Genomic DNA, 21,819 nt, shown 5'->3' on the forward strand with positions numbered 1-21,819 from the left:
ATAATTTTTAGCCATAATAACTCACATATCCCTTGATTCATTGCTTTTGAAATTCTGCTTCAGCATTAAACTTGACTACCATACTTTGCTTTTACTCTTCCAAATTACCGAGTTTTCCATAGGCAAAGTGAAATAACCAGTAGTTGATCTTCTATCAACAATTGATCTTGCATAATCAACATCGGTATATAGTTCAAGCTGACAATCTTGTTTCTTCTAAACAAATTTCCCTTTCTCAGTGTTTCTTTCAAATATCGGATAATTCTAAGAACAACTTGTATGAGTTTTGTTTGCTTGATGCATAAACTAACTTACTAAACTCACAATAAAAATAATATCAAGTCTAGTATAAGATAAATAAATAAGTCTTCACTTTTTACACTTGGATCAACTGGTATTCTTACTAGTTTGGAGGTCATTTTATCTATTTCTTTCACCAAACTAGTAATATACTTTTGTTGGATATAAAAATTCCTTTATTGGATTGAACAACTTCAACTCCTAAAAAATAGTTACTCATGTTTATCATTTTCAATTACGATAATATATATATATATATATATATATATATATATATATATATATATATATATATATATATATATATATACACGAAAGTAATATTTTACTTTTAATAAAATAAGAGACAATTGTATATATTTATTTTGAAATACAACATCATATATGAAAAATGAAAGCAAAATAATGAATTTGTATTTTTTTTAAACTCAATGGGCAAGGGATAGTGGCTCCCATGATGCTACATCCTATTAAAGATATCTCCTTCAATGTCAAACTTTTTCAAAGGCTAAAATTTAAAAAAAAAAATCTTAAATGATATTTTATGTGTGACTTTTTTTTTCATATGAAAAAAAGCAATATATTATAAAATATATATTGATATTAAGAATTAATACTAAAATTTCAATATTTAATTCAATGAGTCAATAAGTAATAGATCTGTTTCATTATAATAAATACTTAGTCTAACTCAACCAAACAAATAATAAATTATATTGAAACATTTTTATACACAACAAATAATACAGGTAAAATATCTTCGGAGGTTCCTATTTCTGCGAATTCGTATCAATTGGGTCCTCGTATTCTCAAAATTCTCAATTGGTTCCCTATTTTGGTAAAATTGACTCAATAAAGCCCTTGCCATTATTTGTTGTGGACGACGTTAACTTTCTTACGAGGTGGCATGCTGATCTAGCATTGAATAAATACGTGGCAGAGTAAGAAGTGATTATGTGGATTTATTTTAAGAGTAGATTTATTTTAAATTTTAAATATAATATTTGTTGCCTCTCTCACTCTCTTTCGTGCCATGGATTCCAGTATCCCCAATTTTTTTTCTTTCTTCTTCTCCTTTCCTCTTCCAGTCGCCAGATAATTTCTTCGTCAAACTTACAGTGGTCGTGGTCGGATAAAATAAAATAAAAAAGAAAAGGAGAAAGATGAAGATGAGTAACTATAACATGACCGGTCCCTTCCTCTCCCTGTCGTCGCTATGACCGCCCCCTTGCAGAAATCTAGAATGCATCGTACAAAAAATTAACAGTTATTTGATTAGCATCTAAAATTAAAAATAAAATAAAACCCAAATTCATTCAGTGAATGTGGTAAAACAAAAACATGCTCAAAATTAAACAGAGAAAAAGAATGCAACGAAGTCAGCATCAAAATTGAATGCAGAGAAACTCAATCTAGTAGATGATCGAAATCCAAATATGGCAAAGAAACCCTGATCGAAATCCAAATATGGCAAAGAAACCTTATGGGAAAGTAAAAAGCCGAATCGCTCGATAGATTGGAAAGTTGAGGCGAAGAAAAAATCATATCATAATCATTCATTCCAAATCAAAGAATTGAGTATAACCCAGCCTTCTCGAGGGTTTTGCGGTGGGTGGTGGCATGGAGACGCTGTCGAGGATGGCGTCGACAACGACGCTTTTGCTCGTTGAGAGGAACTTTCTTAAATTTTATAATCCCCTACACTCTGAACCACGCTTAGACTGCTCGTACTGCCAGAATTCGACGCCGTTTCTAATGTCGGTGATTCGATTTCGATGATGGATCTTCGACCAGAACCGAAAATCACTTGAACACCGAGAGTGGCATCGTTCCTTGGCATCAGAATACTAGCAAGGAAGGATTTCACCGAGGAGGTTGGCGGAGGACAGTGACCTTTACTTTCTTCTCTCCCGTTCTTCTTCTTCTTCTTCGTCGTCGTCGTTGTCGAGGAGTTCGGTAGGGTTTGAAGAGGGATGATTGGGGGCGTGAATTACACGACGCGTTTGGGTTGTGGTTCTGGGATTTAAGGCTTAGGTTGAGGGTTGGCGGTTTCACTGGAAGTGGCGAGGGAAGGTTTTTTGGGCGGAGAAAGAGATTGAAAGAGAGAAGAAGATGATGATTTGGGTTGAGAAAGAGATTGAAAGAGAGAAGGCGGCGATTTTGGTTGTGGAAGAGATTGAAAGAGCGACGATTTAGGTTGAGGAAGAGAGGAAAGCGACGTCGTCGTTTTGGGTAGGGTTGGTTGTTGTTGTTCTTCCATTACAACAACGACAAGGAACATCTGATTTTCTTAAATTTTATAATTTAAAATTTTATAAATATCCACGTAGTAACCACATCTGTGCCACATTACACATAAAAGATACTTCAGCATGCCACCTCGCAAGAAAGTTAACGTTGTCCACAGCAATTAACGACAAGGGCTTTATTGAGTCAATTTTACCAAAACAGAGACCCAATTGAGAACTTTGAGAATACGAGGACCCAATTGATACGAATCCGTAGAAATAGGGACCTCCGAAGACATTTTACCAATAATAAATTATATTGAAACTCTCTTATACACGTAACATGAATCAAGCACGTTTAAATATTCAACTCAATATGTATTTAAATTAATTATATTTAATCAAATTTAATAAATAATGATTTTGATTCATTTAATTTAATATAATAAATAAGACTTAATACCAATTTTGGTCCCAACTTTTGTCAGCTTTACTCGAAATGGTCCTAATTTTTTTTTGTTCAATGGTGTCCTAAAGAATGTAATTTATGTTCAATTTAGTCATTTTTGCATACGGCGTTTAAATCGTTAACGATACACTGTTCAACTGTGCAATAAGTGAATGTCATGTCATTTAACTGCTGACATGTCTTGCCACGTGGCAACCCCTTCCCCACCCAAAAAAATTAGGGTTTTTGAATGAAAGGGGGAAATGCTTCCTTACGCCTCCGCTACTAGAGGAAAACCGAAGCTTACGATGGTCCAATTGACCATAGTGGGTCTGTCGGAGTTTCGCAGAAACGAGAGCGAACTCCTTTCCCGAGGCGCGGTGAGGGTTGCAGCGGCGGCGCCTCCGCGAAGGTTCAATCTCCGACATAGTCGCGATGTAAGAAGCCCACCGTTCTCAGGCGATTTCGCGATAATAAGACTCGCGATTGAGGGTTTCGATTTGGGGGTTTTTGTTGTGTTATTTGGTTTTTGTACATTAGAATATATGATTTTCGTTTCAAAATTGATTTGGGGAATTCTTGGTTCTTCTCTATTTTGCGAGTGGTTAGGGATTTTGTTCTTCCCTGCAGATTTGAGTTTTGGCTTTTTCGAAGTGGGGAATGAGGGTTCAGATTGGGAATGTTAGGATTTCTAAACTTGGAATGAGGGTTCTTCTTATTGGGGACGAGGGTTCTTCTCTGTTTTTCCATGAATTTGTTTTTTCGTTTTGGGTTCATTTGATTCGTAATAATGGGTTTCGTGGTGGTTGTGGTTGGATGCACGGGTGGCGCCAATGAAGGTGCTGGTAGGTGGCCATGGGTGGTGTTTTTGGGTGGTTGCTAAACGGAGAAGATGATGGAGGTACGAAGATGGTGGTTGTCCGTGATCGTGGCGGCGGCGGTTAGGGTTAGGTGGTGGCTAGGGTTTCTGTGTAGGGGAAATTAGGGTTTCTGAAGGTAGGAGATGATGATGACCTGTCAAGGGTGATGTGTCATTTATTGCATAGCTGGACAGTGCACAATTAACGATTTAAACGCCGTATATAAAAAGGACTAAATTGAACATAAATTACATTATTTAGGACAACATTGAACAGAAAAAAAAATTAGGACCATTTCGAATAAAACTGAAAAAAATTGGGACCAAAATTGGTATTAAGCCAATAAATAATAAATCTGACTCAACCATAGAAATAATGAGTCAGTGAGACTTTGACCCACATAAAATTTTTAAAAACAATCTTAAATGGTATTTTATATGTGACTTTTTTCATATAAAAAAAACAATAAATTATAAAATATATGTTGATATTAAGAATTAATATTAAAATTTCAATACTCAATTCAATAACTTAATAAGTAATAAATGTGACTCATTATAATAAATACTTAGTCCGACCCAACCAAATAAATAATGAATTATACTGAGACTCTATGCTACAATAATATGAATCAAACACATCTAAATATTCAACTCAATAATGTGTATTTAAATTAATTAATATTTAATCAAATATAATAAATAATGAATCTGACCATTCAATTCAATATAATAAATAATAAGTCTCACTCAACCATACAAATAATGAGTCAGACTGAGACTCTAACTCACATTAAATTAATAAATATTTATCAAAGCATACTTGACTCTAATATAATTTTAATGGGATGGACTCGAATAAACCTAACTCGACTCTGGTATAATTTTAGTGGGTTGGACTCAGATAAACCCAACATGACTCTGACATAATTTTAGTAGACTGGACTCATCTTAATGGGTTGGGCTCAGATAAACTCAACTCGACTCTGACATAATTTTAGTAGACTGGACTCATCTTAATGAATTGGGCTCAGATAAACCCAACTCGACTCTGACATAATTTTAGTACACTGGGCTCATGCACTTCCCCACTATTTTCTTTTATTCCAAAAATACTCTATACCTTCCCACTATTTTCTTTTATTTCAAAAATACCATACACCTCCCCACTATATTCAACCATCTTTCTCTTTCTCTCTCCACATTAATGAAGCATTGACATGACTCAGATTTAAACTTGTAATATTGCAAAATTTTATTTACACTTTCCCTTAAATAAGTTTGATTCAATCTTATTTTTACTGTTCAATATATTTTTTTTCTTCAAATTACTTAATAAATGGTAAAATTTTGTTCTAAATTTCTAGAAAAATGTTTATATATATGTGTTTTTTTTACATTTAATATCTATAATTTTTAACATTATATTATGTTTTAACTTACCGACATGTTTGACTCAAATAACTTGAATAAAGTATTTAATTTATTAGATAAATAATATAAAAATATTATTAAATACTTAAAATATAAAAGAAAAATTATTTGTTAAAGATTTATAATTTATTTAGTTCTTTCGTCATTATAAAGTTAGTATATAATAACAATAATATATTATTTACTATTAATATTATTATGTTTATTATTTTGTATTTGCATCTAACTTTTAAGTTTATAAAGTGGAAGTGGTAGAAGGACTAAAATTGAAGTTTCCTCTGAATTTTATATTTTGCAATATATCACAAGTTTAAATCTAAACCATATGAATGCTCCATTAATGCAGAGAGAAGAGAAAAGGAGAAAGATGGTTGAGGATAGTGGGTAGGTGTAGGGTATTTTTGAAATAAAATATAATAGTGGGGAGATGTAGAGTATTTTTGGAATAAAAGAAAATAATGGAGTGGTGCAGAAGCACCTGGGTGGTGGAGGGAGCAACACCCAATTAATAAATATTTATCAAAACATACTTGAATCTAATATAATTTTAATGGGATGGACTCGAATAAACCTAACTCAACTCTGGTATAATTTTAGTGGGTTGGACTCAGATAAACCCAACTTGACTTTGACATAATTTTAGTAGACTGGACTCATCTTAATGAGTTGGGCTCAAATAAACTCAACTCGACTCTGACATAATTTTAGTAGACTGGACTCATCTTAATGGGTTGGGCTCAAATAAACTCAACTCGACTCTGACATAATTTTAGTAGACTGGACTCATCTTAATGGATTGGGCTCAGATAAACCCAACTCGACTCTGACATAATTTTAGTAGACTGGACTCATCTTAATGGATTGGGCTCAGATAAACCCAACTCGACTCTGACATAATTTTAGTACACTGGGCTCATGCCTCACAAAATTCACAAACCCTAGATATATTAATGCTACACAAAATTCACAAACCCTAGATATATTAATGTTAGCATTTGTGATAGATGTGTTATTTTATATACAAGTTTCTCCTAGATTTCAAAGAGGAGGAAGGTAAGGCAAACACTCTGAGATAAGAGGGGCCTTTTATTTCTCTAATTTGCCCCTTGGTCATTGTCATCAGCTTCTCAAAGCTCCGTCCTTCTATGGTGGGTTTCTTCTGCAGCTTCTCCAGTTTTTTACCACTGATCAATGCTCCATATTCTCAGGTTTCAGGTTTCAACTTTGATCTTGTCTCTCGCCTTTGCCTTTCATATGATTATGGGATGCCCTCAACAGCCAGCCAAAGACTTGATCACCAGGTGAATCCGTCAACCAGAAATGGTTACACCCATTCTCATATTTTTCCTGATTTTGTGCATCCAGATCAACTTATAACCAGTTTCTGTAATTGCTCTCTCTTAACAAGCTTATACTTATGTTAATTGTAGTCTGGTTGTGTGATCAAAGCTTAGAAGATGGCAACCTAGGATCGTTTTTGTGTATTTTCCATACCTTTGATTGTTAGCCTTGAGATATCAAGCATTGAAGTAGGGAATCGAAGTTCATGGAAGAATGGTCAACATTCTCAAATGGGCCTTCTTTAGATTCCCTTGGAGTTGAAACAGCTGGTGAATTTCCTGGAAATGGTTGTTGTCCTGGAGATGGCCATGTTGATAATGGTGCTCCTCATGGTAAACTTACACAAAAATGCCTGTTCTATCAACTTTACCCTCTTTATCTGAAGGATAATTGTCCCCAAGCTGGTGCTCGGCCTTTGCTGGTTTTGGTTGATGGACAACAGCTCGATTTGTATAAACTCTTCTCCCTTGTGAAGGAAAGGGGTGGATATGCTGAGGTGTCGAAAAATGGATTGTGGGGTTCGGTGACCAAGGGATTGGGTTTGAACCTTGAAGTTTACTCGCCAGTGAAGTTAGTGTACGATAAGTATCTGAATGATTTTGAAAGGTGGCTGAAGAAAATTTTTGAAGAGAAGATTTTAAAAAATGGGAATAATGGGTGTGATTGGGGTTTGGACTGGTTGCCCTTGGATATAGAGAAAGAGTTCAAAGGCCTGTTATGTCTAAATCCAAAGAAGAAAGCCGATGATGAACTTTTCAAGTCAAAATCAAATAAAAAAAAGAAAAACACTGATTTGGTTAACCACAAGAATGGTAATAATCTATTGGACACCAAAGATCAAAATAATAAATCCGAGGATGTCCAACACATTGAAGGTGACGATAATGAAAAATTCAGTAATGGAATTAAGGACAATCCTGCAACCTTGGGTGCAGAATGTGCTGACAAGGAATGTAACCTTCTCAAACGCAAGCGGGATGCATTCTCCGGCATGCTAAACTGGATGAAGAATATTGCAAAACATCCTCTTGATCCTTTAACTCGACCGATACCAAAACCATCAAAGTGGAAGGAGCATAAAGGCCGGGGCTTTTTTGGTCAATTTCTTAAGGCAAGAGAGGTTCTGTCACTAAGAAATCATGAACCAAACAGTGGGTTGTCTTCTTTGCAGGTATAAACTTCAATGCTCAATATTAGCTTATCCATAGAATTTTTGCTTGTCATTTCATATCCTGAAGCATATCAGCATCCTTTGCTTGAATGTGTGATTATCATTTTATTTTATCTGTTAGGCATTACAGCATGCTTAGTTCTTCCAAGGTAATAATTATTTGATCTCATTGCATTAGTTTGTTTCCTATATTAACTGTGCATACCCACCAAATCTTAGCTTGCAAGTGAAGTTGCATAAACTCCTAGTGCCTTTACAAACTCGACTCACAACCTCATTAGAGTCGATCTAGTCATATTGATAATTTTAGAAAATCTGTAAATGATGTATATGCATGAACTTAATACTTCTGATAATTTTTATCAGAATCTTGTGATTCGCAAATCAAATTTTACAATTAGATACATTTTGGCTATCTATCTATTTGTATCTCAAGAAAGATCTTAATTGATTTTGTATCTTCCGAAACATGAACGAATATATGTAATTTCGTATCACCCATATGATTCACACAATTCAACTATTTTTATGCTTTTAATTTTTCAACAATTCTTATGAAAAGAAATAAACATTCATGTGAGCTGAAATTTTTAAATGATTAACTATTTTTCAGTTTTAATCAAGTCAGAAAAAAGATTGTGTTATGAAGTTTCCTTAAAGAACTTTAATTGCGTTATTGAGTTTGCTCCAAAGAGAGTAAGCTTTAGCATTATGGTAAGCATGCTTTCATTTCATGTGATCCAGTTATCATGGTTTCAGATCATGACATAGATCTTTTTTCTCATATGGTTGTATACACCAGCCACTTTTCAATCCTTACAATGCTGTGGACCATGTGCTATAAGAACTTGCCGTTAATGATGTGGAAGTCGATTTCACACATTACCCATATCCACAACTTTGAATCAAATCTGTTTTACAAGCTTAGTTTTCCCATATGCAAGCTTACTTTTAATCAAGTATAAATGGGTAACCTATATTATTTTTTAACCCATTTAACTTTACAGACACTAATGCTGTTAAATGGTGGCACAATGACTGCCATGGAGGAATGGCATGCTGGATTTTTTGCCAACTGCCATAGGCGGTTTTTTACCTACAGAGTTCACATTACAATAAAAGGGATATTTTCTTAATAAATTACAAATAATGAAGGAAGGCTGGGTTAATCATTGACCTTCTATATAGATGGCATTTTGAATTTCTTGATTAAAGTTTGTTTCTTCTGACTATTTTACTTTTGTGAGCCTCTTGCTCTGAATGTGCCTATTGTGTTATGCGTTAATACTTGCTATGTTTTATCTACTGGTATCATTCTTTGGGTTAATAGATGTTAGGTTGCTGCCTTCAAATCTGTTTATTTCTTGTATGATGCTGATTTTAGTTTGTTGATGGGTTATTTTGTTTAAATGTTTAATAACTTACAGACAGGTTGTAAGCTATTGATACTTTGATGATTTGGTTAAATTACTAGTTACAGTCTACTGTCAAATAAACTGGTTATAAATGTATAGCAGGCGTTATGAAATGACATACCTATCTCATATACAATCATTCCATATTTTGTCCTTTTTTACGTGGCTTGTGGTCTCATCTCATGTTCATCATAATAAACTCAGTTCGGTTTCTTTCATTTTTTCTCTCTCTTGTTATCCCTTTAAAGTGTGACATTCAGTACCATAGAATGTAACTTGTCATATAGTAGTACAATAATATTTCTTTTTGAGCTTGGTAGGTAATTTGCAGTCAAAAGTAAGTTTCAACACCTTTTTCTATTTGAATCACCCAGTTTGTACCCTATGTGTGACAACTTTTATCAATTTTTCCATCATCATTTTATAATATTGATTCTAGATAATCTAACCTGAAAGAAGAAACCCTTAGATTCCAATGTCTATCTCCAAAGCCCGTGTTTAGAGTTAACCTCTTCCCTTGATTCCTTAACCAAAACTTCATTTTCAAAAAACATGCATTTAGATTTAACCTTTTGTGCATCCTGAGAAAGCACATTCAATACTAGATTAAACATACAAGGACTCAAGGTTGAATCATGATATGAATCTATACTCAGCAGGAAGTCCTTAGTGGCTTTAAGAGTGCCCCATTAGAAGTTACCCTATCCCATAATAATTCATAGTCAGTAAACACCTTTCTTTCCCAAAACCTTCTCCAGTACTTCTCTTGACACTTTGATGTATACCTTTCCCAAGTTACTAAAAACTGTATGTGATGTGTCTTTATTTGCTTCAGTAATTTCCATCCATCTTGTAGAAGATGAATAACTTCTACAGTAGGCCATCATAGTGGGTTCTGGGGGTTCTCTAAGTAAGGAGCTGGTTCTTCTCAGAATTGGATACTAAGTTTCTGTTCTTCTAATTTCTATTTTCGTCTTGTAAGAAGCCCAGCTTCAAGTACATCTCGACCATAAATTGTACTGAGGATTTTCCTTTGATTTCCTTGTTCTCAATACAAATTCTTCTATTTTCTTTATTTTTGTTGTGGGTTTCTATCAATGACTCTTTAAGTTTTATCCCTTTATGGTAAACACAATTCTGAATATCTCCTTTATTCTTATATATAGGAAAGAAAGTCCTCCTCCTCCACTCATCTGACATTTTCTTTGATCTCAAAATCTCGCTCAAGTCAAATGATATTATGCTCTCCTTGTTAAATATTTTTCTGCTCCATTTTATTATTATTATTATTTTTCTTTTCTTTAACTATTCTTTTTAGTATTTATACTTCTTTTTAGTTATTATTTTTTAGTATTATACTGCCACCCTTTTCAATTCTGTTTCCTTGGTTATACTTAATTATTTTATTTATGTTTCTATTTTTAATTATTCTCTATTCTGTTTATTTCTGGTTTTGAACTCTATTTTCTTTTATTACCTTTTATTCTGTTGATTCTGTATTCCTTTTTTACTTTTTTTTTGTTTAATATTTAATTATCCTTTTTAATATTTGTACTACCACCTAATATTTTTAATTATTTTGTACTTCTTTTCTCTCCCCGTTTGAATAGACTTTTCTACAGCGGATGTTTGCACTTATATATCTTTAATTTGTCTGCCATGGCTTTTGCTATAAGGTTGCGCCACACCACCATTTGTTCATCTATATACATGATGTATGATACAACATAATGGCATTTGATCCATGTGACTGACATTTCCTAGTGAGATCCCATCTAATTCTTATAATTTCTCATAACATCAATCTTAAACTCTTCAAGCAATCACTCTAATTTATATTACTTAGGTATTAAATTAGTAACACATGCTTCTGCTAGAAGACAAGATCTTAGTGAGAAATTCCTTTTCAGGCTATGTGGAAATAGTATGTTCAATTAATTATACGTTTTGCAGAAACAGAAGATACAACCTGCCATGTTCGAGGATCATGTTGCCCTTAATTGCCGTGCTACAGGAAAATCGAGATGCAGTGAAAGGCTGCCTTCGTCTGTTAAATCTCGGTCATGCTCTTGCTGCAATCCATGTTCTCACAATCGAAATACATTGGCAGGTTCACATAATAAGGTGGCAGAAGAAAATTGTCCTCATGAGAAAACAACTGAAACTAAAGATGTATTGACTGCAAAGGCAATGGATGAATCATCTGGGGAAGAGTCTATTAAAAAGCAAGTATCTGTAGGTCCTCGTTTTCAAGCTGAAATCCCTGAATGGACTGGTGTAGCTTCTGATAGTGACTCTAAATGGCTGGGAACACGACTATGGTCTTTGAAACATGACACAGAACCTGCTACTGAAACAGATCTTGGAAGGGGAAGACAAGAGAAGTGTAGCTGCGATTATCCAGGTTCTGTTGTGTGTGTTAGATTACATATAGCTGAAAATAGGATGAAATTGAAGCTTGAATTGGGCTCTGAATTTTACCATTGGGGATTTGATCGAATGGGTGAGGAAGTTTCACTTCAATGGACAACTGTAGAAGAAAAGAGATTTAAGGATATCATGAGATCAAATGTTCCCTCTAAAATTAAATATTTTTGGAACAATGGATTCAAATACTTTCCAAACAAGACAAGAAGACACTTGGTGAGCTATTACTTCAATGTGTTTATCATTCAACTAAGAACCTATCAGAACCGGGTGACCCCTGAGAATATTGACAGCGATGATGAAGTAGAGTTTGGCTGTTTGAGCAAAGGTTTTGGAATGGAAGCTATCGAGGGTCTTGGTGATGATGATTTTGTGGAGTGTTCTCTGAGCGAGCAGTACATTAATTTTGATTAGACAAGATTAGTGTAGTGGCTCGAGAAAGTTTTTTTTCCTGAGTCAGACTTGTATGAGACAAACTTGTATAAAACTCTTCCTCCATGATCACTGGTGAATGCATTTCTCATACTAGCAATTTTTTTGTACACTATAGGGAGGTAGATTGAGAGAAAAGAACCAGATTGTGGAGTTTTTAGTTTTGGAACTTGGAAGCAAATCCGGACATGTGTTCGAGTCATTTTTTCTACTCATAATGAAGAACTTGCTGAGACCGATATTAATCTTGTTGGAGATGATTGTATTTGTTGGTTGGAATACCAGTTTAACATGATGCTTCTGGGAGGCTGCACTGTTAATGCTGTAAACTCAGTTTTGTTTAGCCAGAGGTAGTGTTTTCAATGTTATATTTCTCGTCATTATTTTGTAAATTGAAATTATATTTTTTATTTGAGACATTTTTTTCTAATGGAACAACCTTTTGTTTGAAGTATGGGTGAATGTGAATTTATTTTTCTCTAATTTTCCTTATAATTTACACAAAATGTTACAAAACTAAGGGGACTGTTTCTTTTTTTTTTCCTTAGGACTAAAAATAGGTGGCTACATGATTTTGTGTTTGATTGCTTTTGGCTATTCATTGTGCATTTTTGGTTTGTATTTCGTGGTCTTGTTTCCTTGTTTTGTTGTCTGGTTAGAACAAGTGAGTCTTTTCTTTTCAAAAGAAATAGAACTACCTCCATAATGTCTTTCTCCTTCTTTTATGGATTAGACAAAATCATGTTTTTCGCCTTCTCTTAAATAATTATTCTTTTGAACTACAATTTATATTTTTAATATGAAATGAAATTTGTCTCAATTCATGTTATTATTAGTCCTAGCAAATATTGAAAAAAATTAAAAGTGTATTAAAAAATAGGTTTAATACATCGTTTGGTCCTTACTTTTAGGGGTTTGGTTCAAAGTAATCTACCTTTTAAAAAAGTTCAGTAAGACCCCATATTTTGTTAAAAAATGTTCAATTCGGTCCTTTTCGCTCAAGTCGTTAAAAGCATAACGGTGCAAATGCCACTGTGGCATCTCATAAGCACGTGACACACATTAATAGGTGGACTTAAATGATTTTTTAATTTAAAAAAAATTCTCTGTCACGTTATCATTACCATCTCCATACAAACCCTAATTTCTCTCCAAGAAACCCTAGCCGCCGCACCATCCAGCGTTGTCACCGCCATCATCGCCGGCAGTCGTCCTCTCCAACGCATCACACGCCACCACCAAAGCTATGCGACGAGAACGTGAGAAACCCTAGGTCTCCACGGTTTTCTTGCAGGTCTGATTGTGGTTGCAAGTGGAGGCAAGCAGCGGCGCGATTGGTGGTGGAGAAGAGTGGCGATTCATGATCTGCAACAGCTGGTGATTTGGCTGGTGGTTAGTGGTGGACGATTCTGTGGTGGAGATTGGACGGCAGTACTGTTAGCGCGACGACGATTTTCCTGGTGCGAGGGTGAAGATTGGTGGTCGCGGCATAGTAAGGGATCGTGTTGGGTGGTGGCGCGAGAACGAAGGTGAGATGCGAAAGTGATGGAGGTGCAACAGAAGGGAGAAGACGCTTTGGTGGTGGCGCGTGATGTGTTGGAAATGACAGTTGCCGACGAAGATGGCGGTGACAACGCTGGATGGTGCGGCGATTAGGGTTTCTTGGAGAGAAATTAGGGTTTGTTTGGAGATGGTGATGACGATGTGACATTTGCACCTAACATTTTTTTAATGAAATATGGGGTCTTACTGAACTTTTTAAAAAAGTAGAATTACTTTGAAACAAACCCCTAAAAATAGGGACCAAATGATGTATTATACCAAAAAAATATTAGTTAAAATTATAAATTAAATGCATATAAATTGACAGCTATTTAAATAAAATCTTGAATATATATATATATATATATATATATATATATATATATATATATATATATATAGGTTTGCGAGCGTACGCCTGTTTTTCAGTTGGTACATTTTAGTAATGTGTACCGGATTTTAGTAGACAAAAATACCCTTATATATCATGGATTCTAAGTTTTAAGGTTAAGGGTATTTTAATAATTTTTATTCTCAAAACTGAAAAAAAAAAGAAACCCTCGAAACCTTACTCACCTCTCTCATTCCTCTCAATCCTTTCTCTTTCATCTCTCTCACTCCAACCTTTTCTCTGTCATTCCTACTATAGCTCCAATTGAAAAAATCAGAAACACTTGCCTTTAAACAATTTGCCTTTGTAAAGAGTTGAGTCATTGACATATTCACCTTCAGGCAAATGTTCATTCAAGATCTCTTCAATTTCACCATCTTCACTAACCTCTCTAATTTCATCATCTGCATATGTTGAATCAACATCTCTAAAAAAATCCTCCAGGCCAAAAATTAGATAAAATTATATACGACAAAAATTATAAAATGAAAACTCATTATAAAGTCATTTTTTGTAAGAAATTGTTTAAGAACGAGTGTTTCTGATTTTTTCCAGGCCAATTACCAATTCCTTTGATGTCATTATGCTTGTGAAAATTAGATAAAATTAGATAAAGACAAAAATTATAAAATAAAAACTCATTATAAAATCATTTTTTGTAAGAAATTGTTTAACAGCGAGTATTTCTGATTTTTTCGAAGTCAAATTACCAATTCCTTTATGCTTGTGAAAATTGGATAAAATTAGATAAGACAAAAATTATAAGATGAAAACTCATTATAAAATCATTTTTTTGTAAGATTGTTTAAGGGCAAGTGTTTTTGATTTTTTCAATTGGGGGCTACAGTAGGGATGACAGAGAAAAGGTTTAGAGGAATGAGAGAGGTGAGTAAGGGTTTGGGGGATTTCTTTTTTTTTTTTAAGTTTTGAGAATGAAAATTATTAAAATACCCTTAACCTTAAAACTTAGAATCCATAATATATAAGGGTATTTTTGTCTATTAAAATCCGGTACACATTGCTAAAATGTACCAACTGAAAAACAGGTGTACGCGCGTTAGCAAACCCTATATATATATATATATATTTCAAAAGTTTAATTAATTAATTAATATTTTAAATCTAATTAAAATAATTATTAACTACGAATTACTCTATTATAATTATATTTCTAATATTAATGTTTCTTTCATCTTTGAAATAAATAATATAAAATATTAATGTTTTAAACTATTTTTTATTTTATTTGTATTTTTTAATTTTTCATGAACTTTGAATGTTCTAAATAATATTTTAATTTTTAAGAAATTTCATTTTAGTTTAAATCATTTTAATATTTAATTCAACTGTATTTATTATTATTATTTTCATATATCAAACAATTGAAGAAAGGGAAGAAGAAATCTTTGTATTTATACTTAGTGTTAAGAAATTAAGAGAGAGAATTTTTTTTAAACTTCACTAATTAACACTAAAAAATATCCAAAAATATGCCATTATAAAGAATCTGGTTAAAATGAGGTTATAATTCATTCTAAACTAAAGATAGTCAAAATGTTAAATTAACTTAATTAGTTAAGAAAAACAAATTAATATTAAAAAAATAACACTTTACAAAGTTATAAAAAAATTATAAAACTATAATAATATTTTTTTATGAATGATATGTTTTTTCTATTTTTTTTTAATAGAACACAATGACACACCGTGCATTTTTTTTCTAGATTATGAAAAAAAAAATTTATAATCATAGCTAACTAATAATCCTTTCTCACTTATATATTTACTGGTGTAGGTACTTTTTCTTTACCTTTTATTATTTTTAATTTGTATTAATATGAATATATGATCAACAAAATTGTCAGGAAACTTCAAATAAAGCTCAAAAGTGTCATGAATGTTGTCATTCATGCACACAATAAAGTTCTGTTAATTGAATGGTCAAATTGAAAGGCACCTACCTCATAAGCACATTGAAAGGATATCTCTATAATGTTGTCATTGATTTATAATTTTTTTAATAAGGTTTAATTATTAGTTTTTATAGTTGTGCAAGTTATATTATCTTGATCTTTATGCTTAAGAATGAGTACATTCAGGTAATATTCATATCATCTTAATTCTTCTTTTTTAACCATATTATTTTAAATTTTAGGTCAGGTATAAAAAAGTTTAAAAATATATTTTTAAGGGTGGAGATTTGAAAAATAAAATTGATTGAATTATATAGTTTAAACCAGTAATTTATCAAAATATAAAATCAATCCGGTGTTTTTTTTGTTTTTCTTCACATTACTTTCAAATAACTCAAACTTTCAGTTTTTTTTTGTTTGTTTGTTTGGGTTTGAGCCTTTTTTTTATTTGTGGAACATGAAGTAAACAGTTTCAGCCTTTCTTCTTGTATGTGTACCTTTGATTCCACAGAGCTTCGCAGCAGCAGAATCGCACAAACAACAAGAGTCAAACGCAGAGAGAAACAATGTCTTCCCCTAGCAAACGCAGGGACATGGACCTGATGAAATTGTCTGTTATATTTTCAAAGTTTTTATTTTTATTTTTTTAATTTCAGAAACTGTTCTTTTTGCATAAATTTCTTGTCTTTTTCCATTTGGGGTGTGTTTGATTGACATGGATCAGGTCATCAGGATGATGAGGGACTACAAGGTGGAGATGATCAACGATGGCATGCAAGAATTCTTTGTGGAATTCCACGGACCTAAAGATAGTAAATTTTTGCATCCTTTGTTTTGTTATTTTACTTTTTATTTTTTATTTTGTTGTTCAGTTCCTCGTCTGATTATTGAGATTATCTTTTTTTTTTGGCCCAACTTTGTCTCCATTGAAATTGAAATTTCTTCCTTCACCGACTGTCTTTGAATTCAATGTGAAGTGTTTGGATCAGCAGTCAATAGCTTAGACTAATGTGGTTGATTCATTGTTTGGCTATTTTATTCAATGAGGATTAATTGCACTAGGATCTATGTTTAACTTCAAAGGTGGAAGTGAATTGTTGTTTTAATTTTCTCTGTTTTTTTTTTCACTTTAATGGGAATCATGTGCAGGTCTGTATGAGGTTGGTGTGTGGAAGGTAAGGGTGGAGCTACCTGATGCTTATCCTTATAAGTCTCCATCTATTGGCTTTGTCAATAAAATTTTTCATCCTAATGTTGATGAATTGTAAGTTGTTCCACTGCAACCATAACTTCATTAAATCATAGTTTATATCTTATTTAAGCAGCACCACTGAACTCAATGGAAAGTCTATTGGCTGTTGCACAAACACATTGCAAAACTCAGTAGCTAATTTATACAGTTTCCTCTAATGCTTAGGTCTGGTTCTGTATGCTTAGATGTTATTAACCAGACTTGGAGTCCCATGTTTGGTAAGCAATGTTTCAAGAATTTTATTATATGCATACTTGCTATGCATTTGATTCTGCCTTGCTTTGTTACTGCCACTACTTAAAATTTGGTGATTTTCCTTATTTCTTTTCAGACCTTGTTAATGTGTTTGAGGTGTTTCTTCCTCAACTTCTTCTGTATCCCAATGCATCAGATCCATTAAATGGTGATGCTGCTGCCTTGATGATCCGAGATCATGCTACATATGAACAAAGAGTCAAAGGTGGTAATCCTTTCTGTTGTATAAATCTGTAATGCTTCTGTCATGCGTAGGTAATTCATGTTAATAGTAAGAGGGTTCCTGCATTATTGTTAACAATAACTACAGGCATCTTTATTTTTATCGAATTTGAATTGGAGTGAAAAATCATTAAGTGGTTAATAGTTAATAAAAAGCTTTGAAGATTCAAGTTTGTACTAAAGAATCTGTCATTTTTGGCACAAACTGATATTGAACACAAATCCTTACCACAACAATTGCAAATGTTTAGTAATATCATTATTAAGTACAACAATTGAAATCTCCTTTTGTGCCAAAGGATTTGTTCGATTTAAAGCACAAGTGTCAATGCTCCCCAACAGTTTTAGAATATGTTCTCACTTGCCAATGAGCATTCCAGCAGCTAGTCACTTATCTTTAATATGCTAATCAAAGCTTGCAGTTTGGAAGCTTTGGCATCATTTTTTCTTTTTGCTTCTAGGGAATTTGAAGATCTCAGTATCATTACCTGCTTGCATCCTATTCTGATATTTGCTTTGGCATTGATCAATCCTACTCTGTAATGATAATAAAAAGTGTATATTGAGTGTGTAAAAGAAGAGTTTTTGAATTCCAATACTCAAATGGTAATATAGGCCTCATGATTTCATGGTATAATGTTGAATAGTTTGCTTGTAACTGAGCTAATATAAAGTATTTAACATACTCGACCATTTTCAAGCTGAGTTACTGATCAAAGAAAGTACTTTCCAATTTACTGTCATACAACTTCTATTATTGTTTGTATCAATTGAATCTTAGATCCTATATCTCCGGCCAGGTTTGGTATAGCGAGAAATAATTGCTTATTATAATAAATATTCTGAAAAAAAATTACAAAAATGGTGATTATTTCCTTATAAAATGTTGAACCAATGTTTTTGTTTTGTCATCCTTTTAAACTTTACTTTCTAATTTGGTATGTCAAATTGGTATACCATTATATATTCGTTGTCCTTGGCATTTTTTGATCATTGAAGAAAATCGCACTTATGTGAGTATCTAGATATTGTATCATGGTCACAGAAATCTAGATATTCCAGTGTATTTAATTCTAGGATTTCATGTGAGACAGTAGTTTAAAGACTGACAAGGGAAACATTTTAATGTCTACCATATGTGAATATGTTATTATATTCTAAGCAAGTGCTTTTGTTTACAATTTTCATTTTTTGAGGCAATGAACAGAATATTGTGAGAAATATGCGAAGCCAGAAGACATTGGAGCTGTAGAGGAGAAAGATTCTAGCGAGGATGAGCTGAGTGAAGATGGTTATGCCTCTAGTGATGATGATGGCATTGTCGGGCAACCAGATCCTTAGATTTTTACATATAATGCCTGTCTTATTTGATTGTACATGATATCATATGATTTTATATCGAGTCCAAGAATAGGTTAAAGAGACAAAGTTCTTATGGTTGAAGGAAAACTTCACACCTTTCTATCTGTTCCATGGTGGTTGTGTGTAAATTGGTTTATGATTTAGGTGTTTAAGGTATTCAGTTATGTGACTAGAAAATTCAATTTCTGAAGTTTAAGCTGCTTCTGCTATGAATGCATCTATTGCTTCTGAGATCTTGAACTTCGTTTCTTAATATTTAAGGATGTTCCAAGATCGAAAATAGAGGGACAGTATAAAAAATTCTATAAAAAAAAAAATGTATATATACATATCTAAACTAACATGTAAATTCGTCAATATATTCCCAAAGAAATACATTTTTCCACTTAAGACTTACTTAGATATTTGAATGTTACAATTTGTCTCAAAGTAATTGATATTTATATTTTACATGCAAGCTGCATTCAAGCAATAATTTCAAACAATTTTGTGTTACAAAGAATAATAATTAACAATTATCGTTGCAATCCTACCAATGAATGTCTGGTATTTTAATTTGGAATTTGAAGAATCTCAATTTAGACTTTGATTTCAAATAAATGCTTAGAATAATGACATGAATTCTGCATTCAAATATGTATTCACTACATTTAATTCTGTTTCAATCCATATTAATATTAAAATATACACCAACAGCTATCTACATGCTTACGCTAGTTAAAATTGATTTAAATTTGTCATTTATTGACTTTGAAGTCACCCTGATATCTGTTCCAATTTTAAGGAAATACCAAATAAGCTATATGAAAAATAAATCATTTAGGTAATAAATAAAGAGTAATATAAGGGTGTTGCTCCCTCCACCTCCACAGCCTTCTCCCTCCACCTCCCCAATTATCTTTAATTCCAATTATATCCTTAAAGTTAAAATTTTTTATTTTTATTATTTTATTATTTTAATATTTTAATATTTAAATATAAACTAATATAAATATACATTATTAAAATACATTAAAAAGATATTCAAAAATAATAAATCAAAATATTAAAATATCTAATAAAATAATAACAGAAACATAAAATTAAAACAAAGCTTAAACGGATGACATCCGTTGAAGGATGTCATCCGTTTAGGCTTCGTTTTCATTTTACGTTTTAGGGTTAAAGGATTATTGGAAAGATTATTGGAAGGATTATTGGAAGGGTTTAGGGTTTAGGATTATTGGAAGGATTATGATTACGTACCTGGAGAGGAACCACCACAAGCACATTACACCACAAACGCACTACACCACGTACTGCACCGAAAGCAAGAGGAAGATTGCTTGATAATTCTTTTCACGATCACTGAGCTTTGCAGAAAAATATTTTACTCATACAAGGAACTACGTAGTTTATCAGTGAAATATGTTATAAATGAGTAAAATTAAAAAACAATAATTCTAAAAATAAAATTTTACTGAGGGACAAAATAGTAAAGGGGAGGTGGAGGGAGAAGGCTGTGGTGGTAGAGGGAGCAACACCCGTAATATAATGTGATAAAGTTCAACTATGAAATTTATTTTTCTTTCAATTTAGGTTTAATAGGTTCGGAGGTCCTTATATTTGTGGGTTCGTTTCAATTGGGTCCTCCAATTTTGAAAGTGATCAATTTGGTCCCTAATTTAACAAAATTGAGTCAATAATACCCTTTCCGTTAAATGCAATGGACGGCATTAACGTTTTAAACATGTGGTATGTTGAGGCATCCTTTTATTTGCAGGTTACACAGTTTTATTTGAAGGATGCTTCAACATACCACATGTTTAAAACGTTAATGCCGTCCATTGCATTTAACGGAAAGGGTATTATTGACTCAATTTTGTTAAATTAGGGACCAAATTGATCACTTTCAAAATTGGAGGACTCAATTGAAACGAACCCACAAATATAGGGACCTCCGAACCTATTAAACCTTCAATTTAATCTCCACTCCTCATTTTTCCTTTGGAAATTTTTTTATTATATATTTTTCATTTTCTTAATATATATATATATATATATATATATATATATATATATTCTTTTATTTTTTTATTTTTAATAATAAAATATCTTTTTACTTTTTGCTTTCATGTTTTCATTTATCTATATAAAAGTTAATTTTATTCATTCCTTCTTAATTTAATCAATTCATGTCTCCCTCTAGTTATTATTATGTCCGCTACTTTCCATTTACTTCATGTTGGTATTTATTTTTATACACATGTAAAGTAACGATTAATAATCAAAATTAAGCATATAATAACAGCTGGCCCTTATAGCTCAGTGGTAGAGCGTCAGTCTTGTAAACTGAAGGTCCGTAGTTCGATCCTGCGTGAGGGCAGTTTTTATTATATATATATTTTTCTTGGTTTTGTTTTCAAATATGTTTTGAATCCTCACTGAAGAATAATTTGTGCCAATACATACAATCTTAATATATTTATTTGTTTATTAGATACTAGAAAAAATATATTTTACAATTATTCAAAATTATAATACCAAAAATATGATAGTATATGAAATAAATTATGATTTTTGAAATTAAAAAAAATGTAAAATGTTAAAAGTAAATTATTTGTTGAAAAAATAAAATATAGCTATCTTTTTATTTCAAATAAGACATGTATTACTTGATTAAATTACGTATCCAAAAAACTTTACTATCTTAATTTGAATAATTATTTATTATATTATTAAATTAATTAATATTTAATTTTTTTGCATTAAATTAATCCTAGTTAAGTAGAGTTAAGAACCGAAACACAACGATTAGAAAATGTAATATGTAACATCCCAAAATACA

At 32.3% G+C, this 21,819-nt stretch overlaps 2 protein-coding genes, 1 non-coding gene and 1 pseudogene across 5 annotated transcripts; 3 read left to right on the plus strand and 1 right to left on the minus strand.

Moving 5' to 3' along the window:
• Window positions 1-1,981: 1,981 nt before the first annotated feature.
• Window positions 1,982-5,040, minus strand: LOC148205434 (uncharacterized; annotated as a pseudogene).
• A 1,256-nt stretch (window positions 5,041-6,296) lies between these two features.
• On the plus strand, window positions 6,297-12,509 carry LOC148205435 (AT-rich interactive domain-containing protein 2-like). 3 transcript variants are annotated; one of them, XM_088103233.1, is made up of 3 exons: window positions 6,297-6,570; window positions 6,700-7,781; window positions 11,156-12,509. In XM_088103233.1, the coding sequence occupies exons 2-3, from the start codon at window positions 6,816-6,818 to the stop codon at window positions 12,035-12,037; spliced, it is 1,848 nt and encodes a 615-aa protein (XP_087959359.1). In that variant the 5' UTR covers window positions 6,297-6,570; window positions 6,700-6,815; the 3' UTR covers window positions 12,038-12,509. The 3 variants fall into 3 exon arrangements, with proteins under 3 accessions (XP_087959359.1, XP_087959357.1, XP_087959358.1); XM_088103231.1 differs by having other exon boundaries at window positions 6,298-6,570; window positions 11,150-12,509; XM_088103232.1 differs by having other exon boundaries at window positions 6,298-7,781; window positions 11,150-12,509.
• Window positions 12,510-16,314: 3,805 nt separating this feature from the next.
• Window positions 16,315-19,225, plus strand: LOC148205436 (ubiquitin-conjugating enzyme E2 5-like). Its single transcript, XM_088103234.1, has 6 exons — window positions 16,315-16,511; window positions 16,634-16,713; window positions 17,051-17,165; window positions 17,319-17,371; window positions 17,485-17,613; window positions 18,838-19,225. The coding sequence occupies exons 1-6, from the start codon at window positions 16,468-16,470 to the stop codon at window positions 18,969-18,971; spliced, it is 555 nt and encodes a 184-aa protein (XP_087959360.1). The 5' UTR covers window positions 16,315-16,467; the 3' UTR covers window positions 18,972-19,225.
• A 2,060-nt stretch (window positions 19,226-21,285) lies between these two features.
• TRNAT-UGU (transfer RNA threonine (anticodon UGU)) lies at window positions 21,286-21,357 on the plus strand. Its single transcript has one exon. It is a non-coding gene; the product is annotated as a tRNA-Thr (tRNA).
• The last annotated feature ends 462 nt before the right edge of the window (window positions 21,358-21,819 follow it).

Source organism: Vigna umbellata, chromosome 1 (assembly GCF_029865625.1).
Source record: "Vigna umbellata cultivar VRB3 chromosome 1, Vumbellata_1.0, whole genome shotgun sequence".
Taxonomy (NCBI): Eukaryota; Viridiplantae; Streptophyta; class Magnoliopsida; order Fabales; family Fabaceae; genus Vigna; species Vigna umbellata.

What these genes read in the sequence shown, in the direction of transcription:
- LOC148205435 (XM_088103232.1), top strand. Translation starts at nt 6,816, where the DNA reads ATGGAAGAATGGTCAACATTCTCAAATGGGCCTTCTTTAGATTCCCTT. An exon ending in GTGGGTTGTCTTCTTTGCAG is followed by an intron (nt 7,782 to 11,149) that starts GTATAAACTTCA and finishes TACGTTTTGCAG; the next exon opens with AAACAGAAGATACAACCTGC.
- LOC148205436 (XM_088103234.1), top strand. Translation starts at nt 16,468, where the DNA reads ATGTCTTCCCCTAGCAAACGCAGGGACATGGACCTGATGAAATT. An exon ending in ATTCCACGGACCTAAAGATA is followed by an intron (nt 16,714 to 17,050) that starts GTAAATTTTTGC and finishes AATCATGTGCAG; the next exon opens with GTCTGTATGAGGTTGGTGTG. An exon ending in CATCCTAATGTTGATGAATT is followed by an intron (nt 17,166 to 17,318) that starts GTAAGTTGTTCC and finishes TCTAATGCTTAG; the next exon opens with GTCTGGTTCTGTATGCTTAG.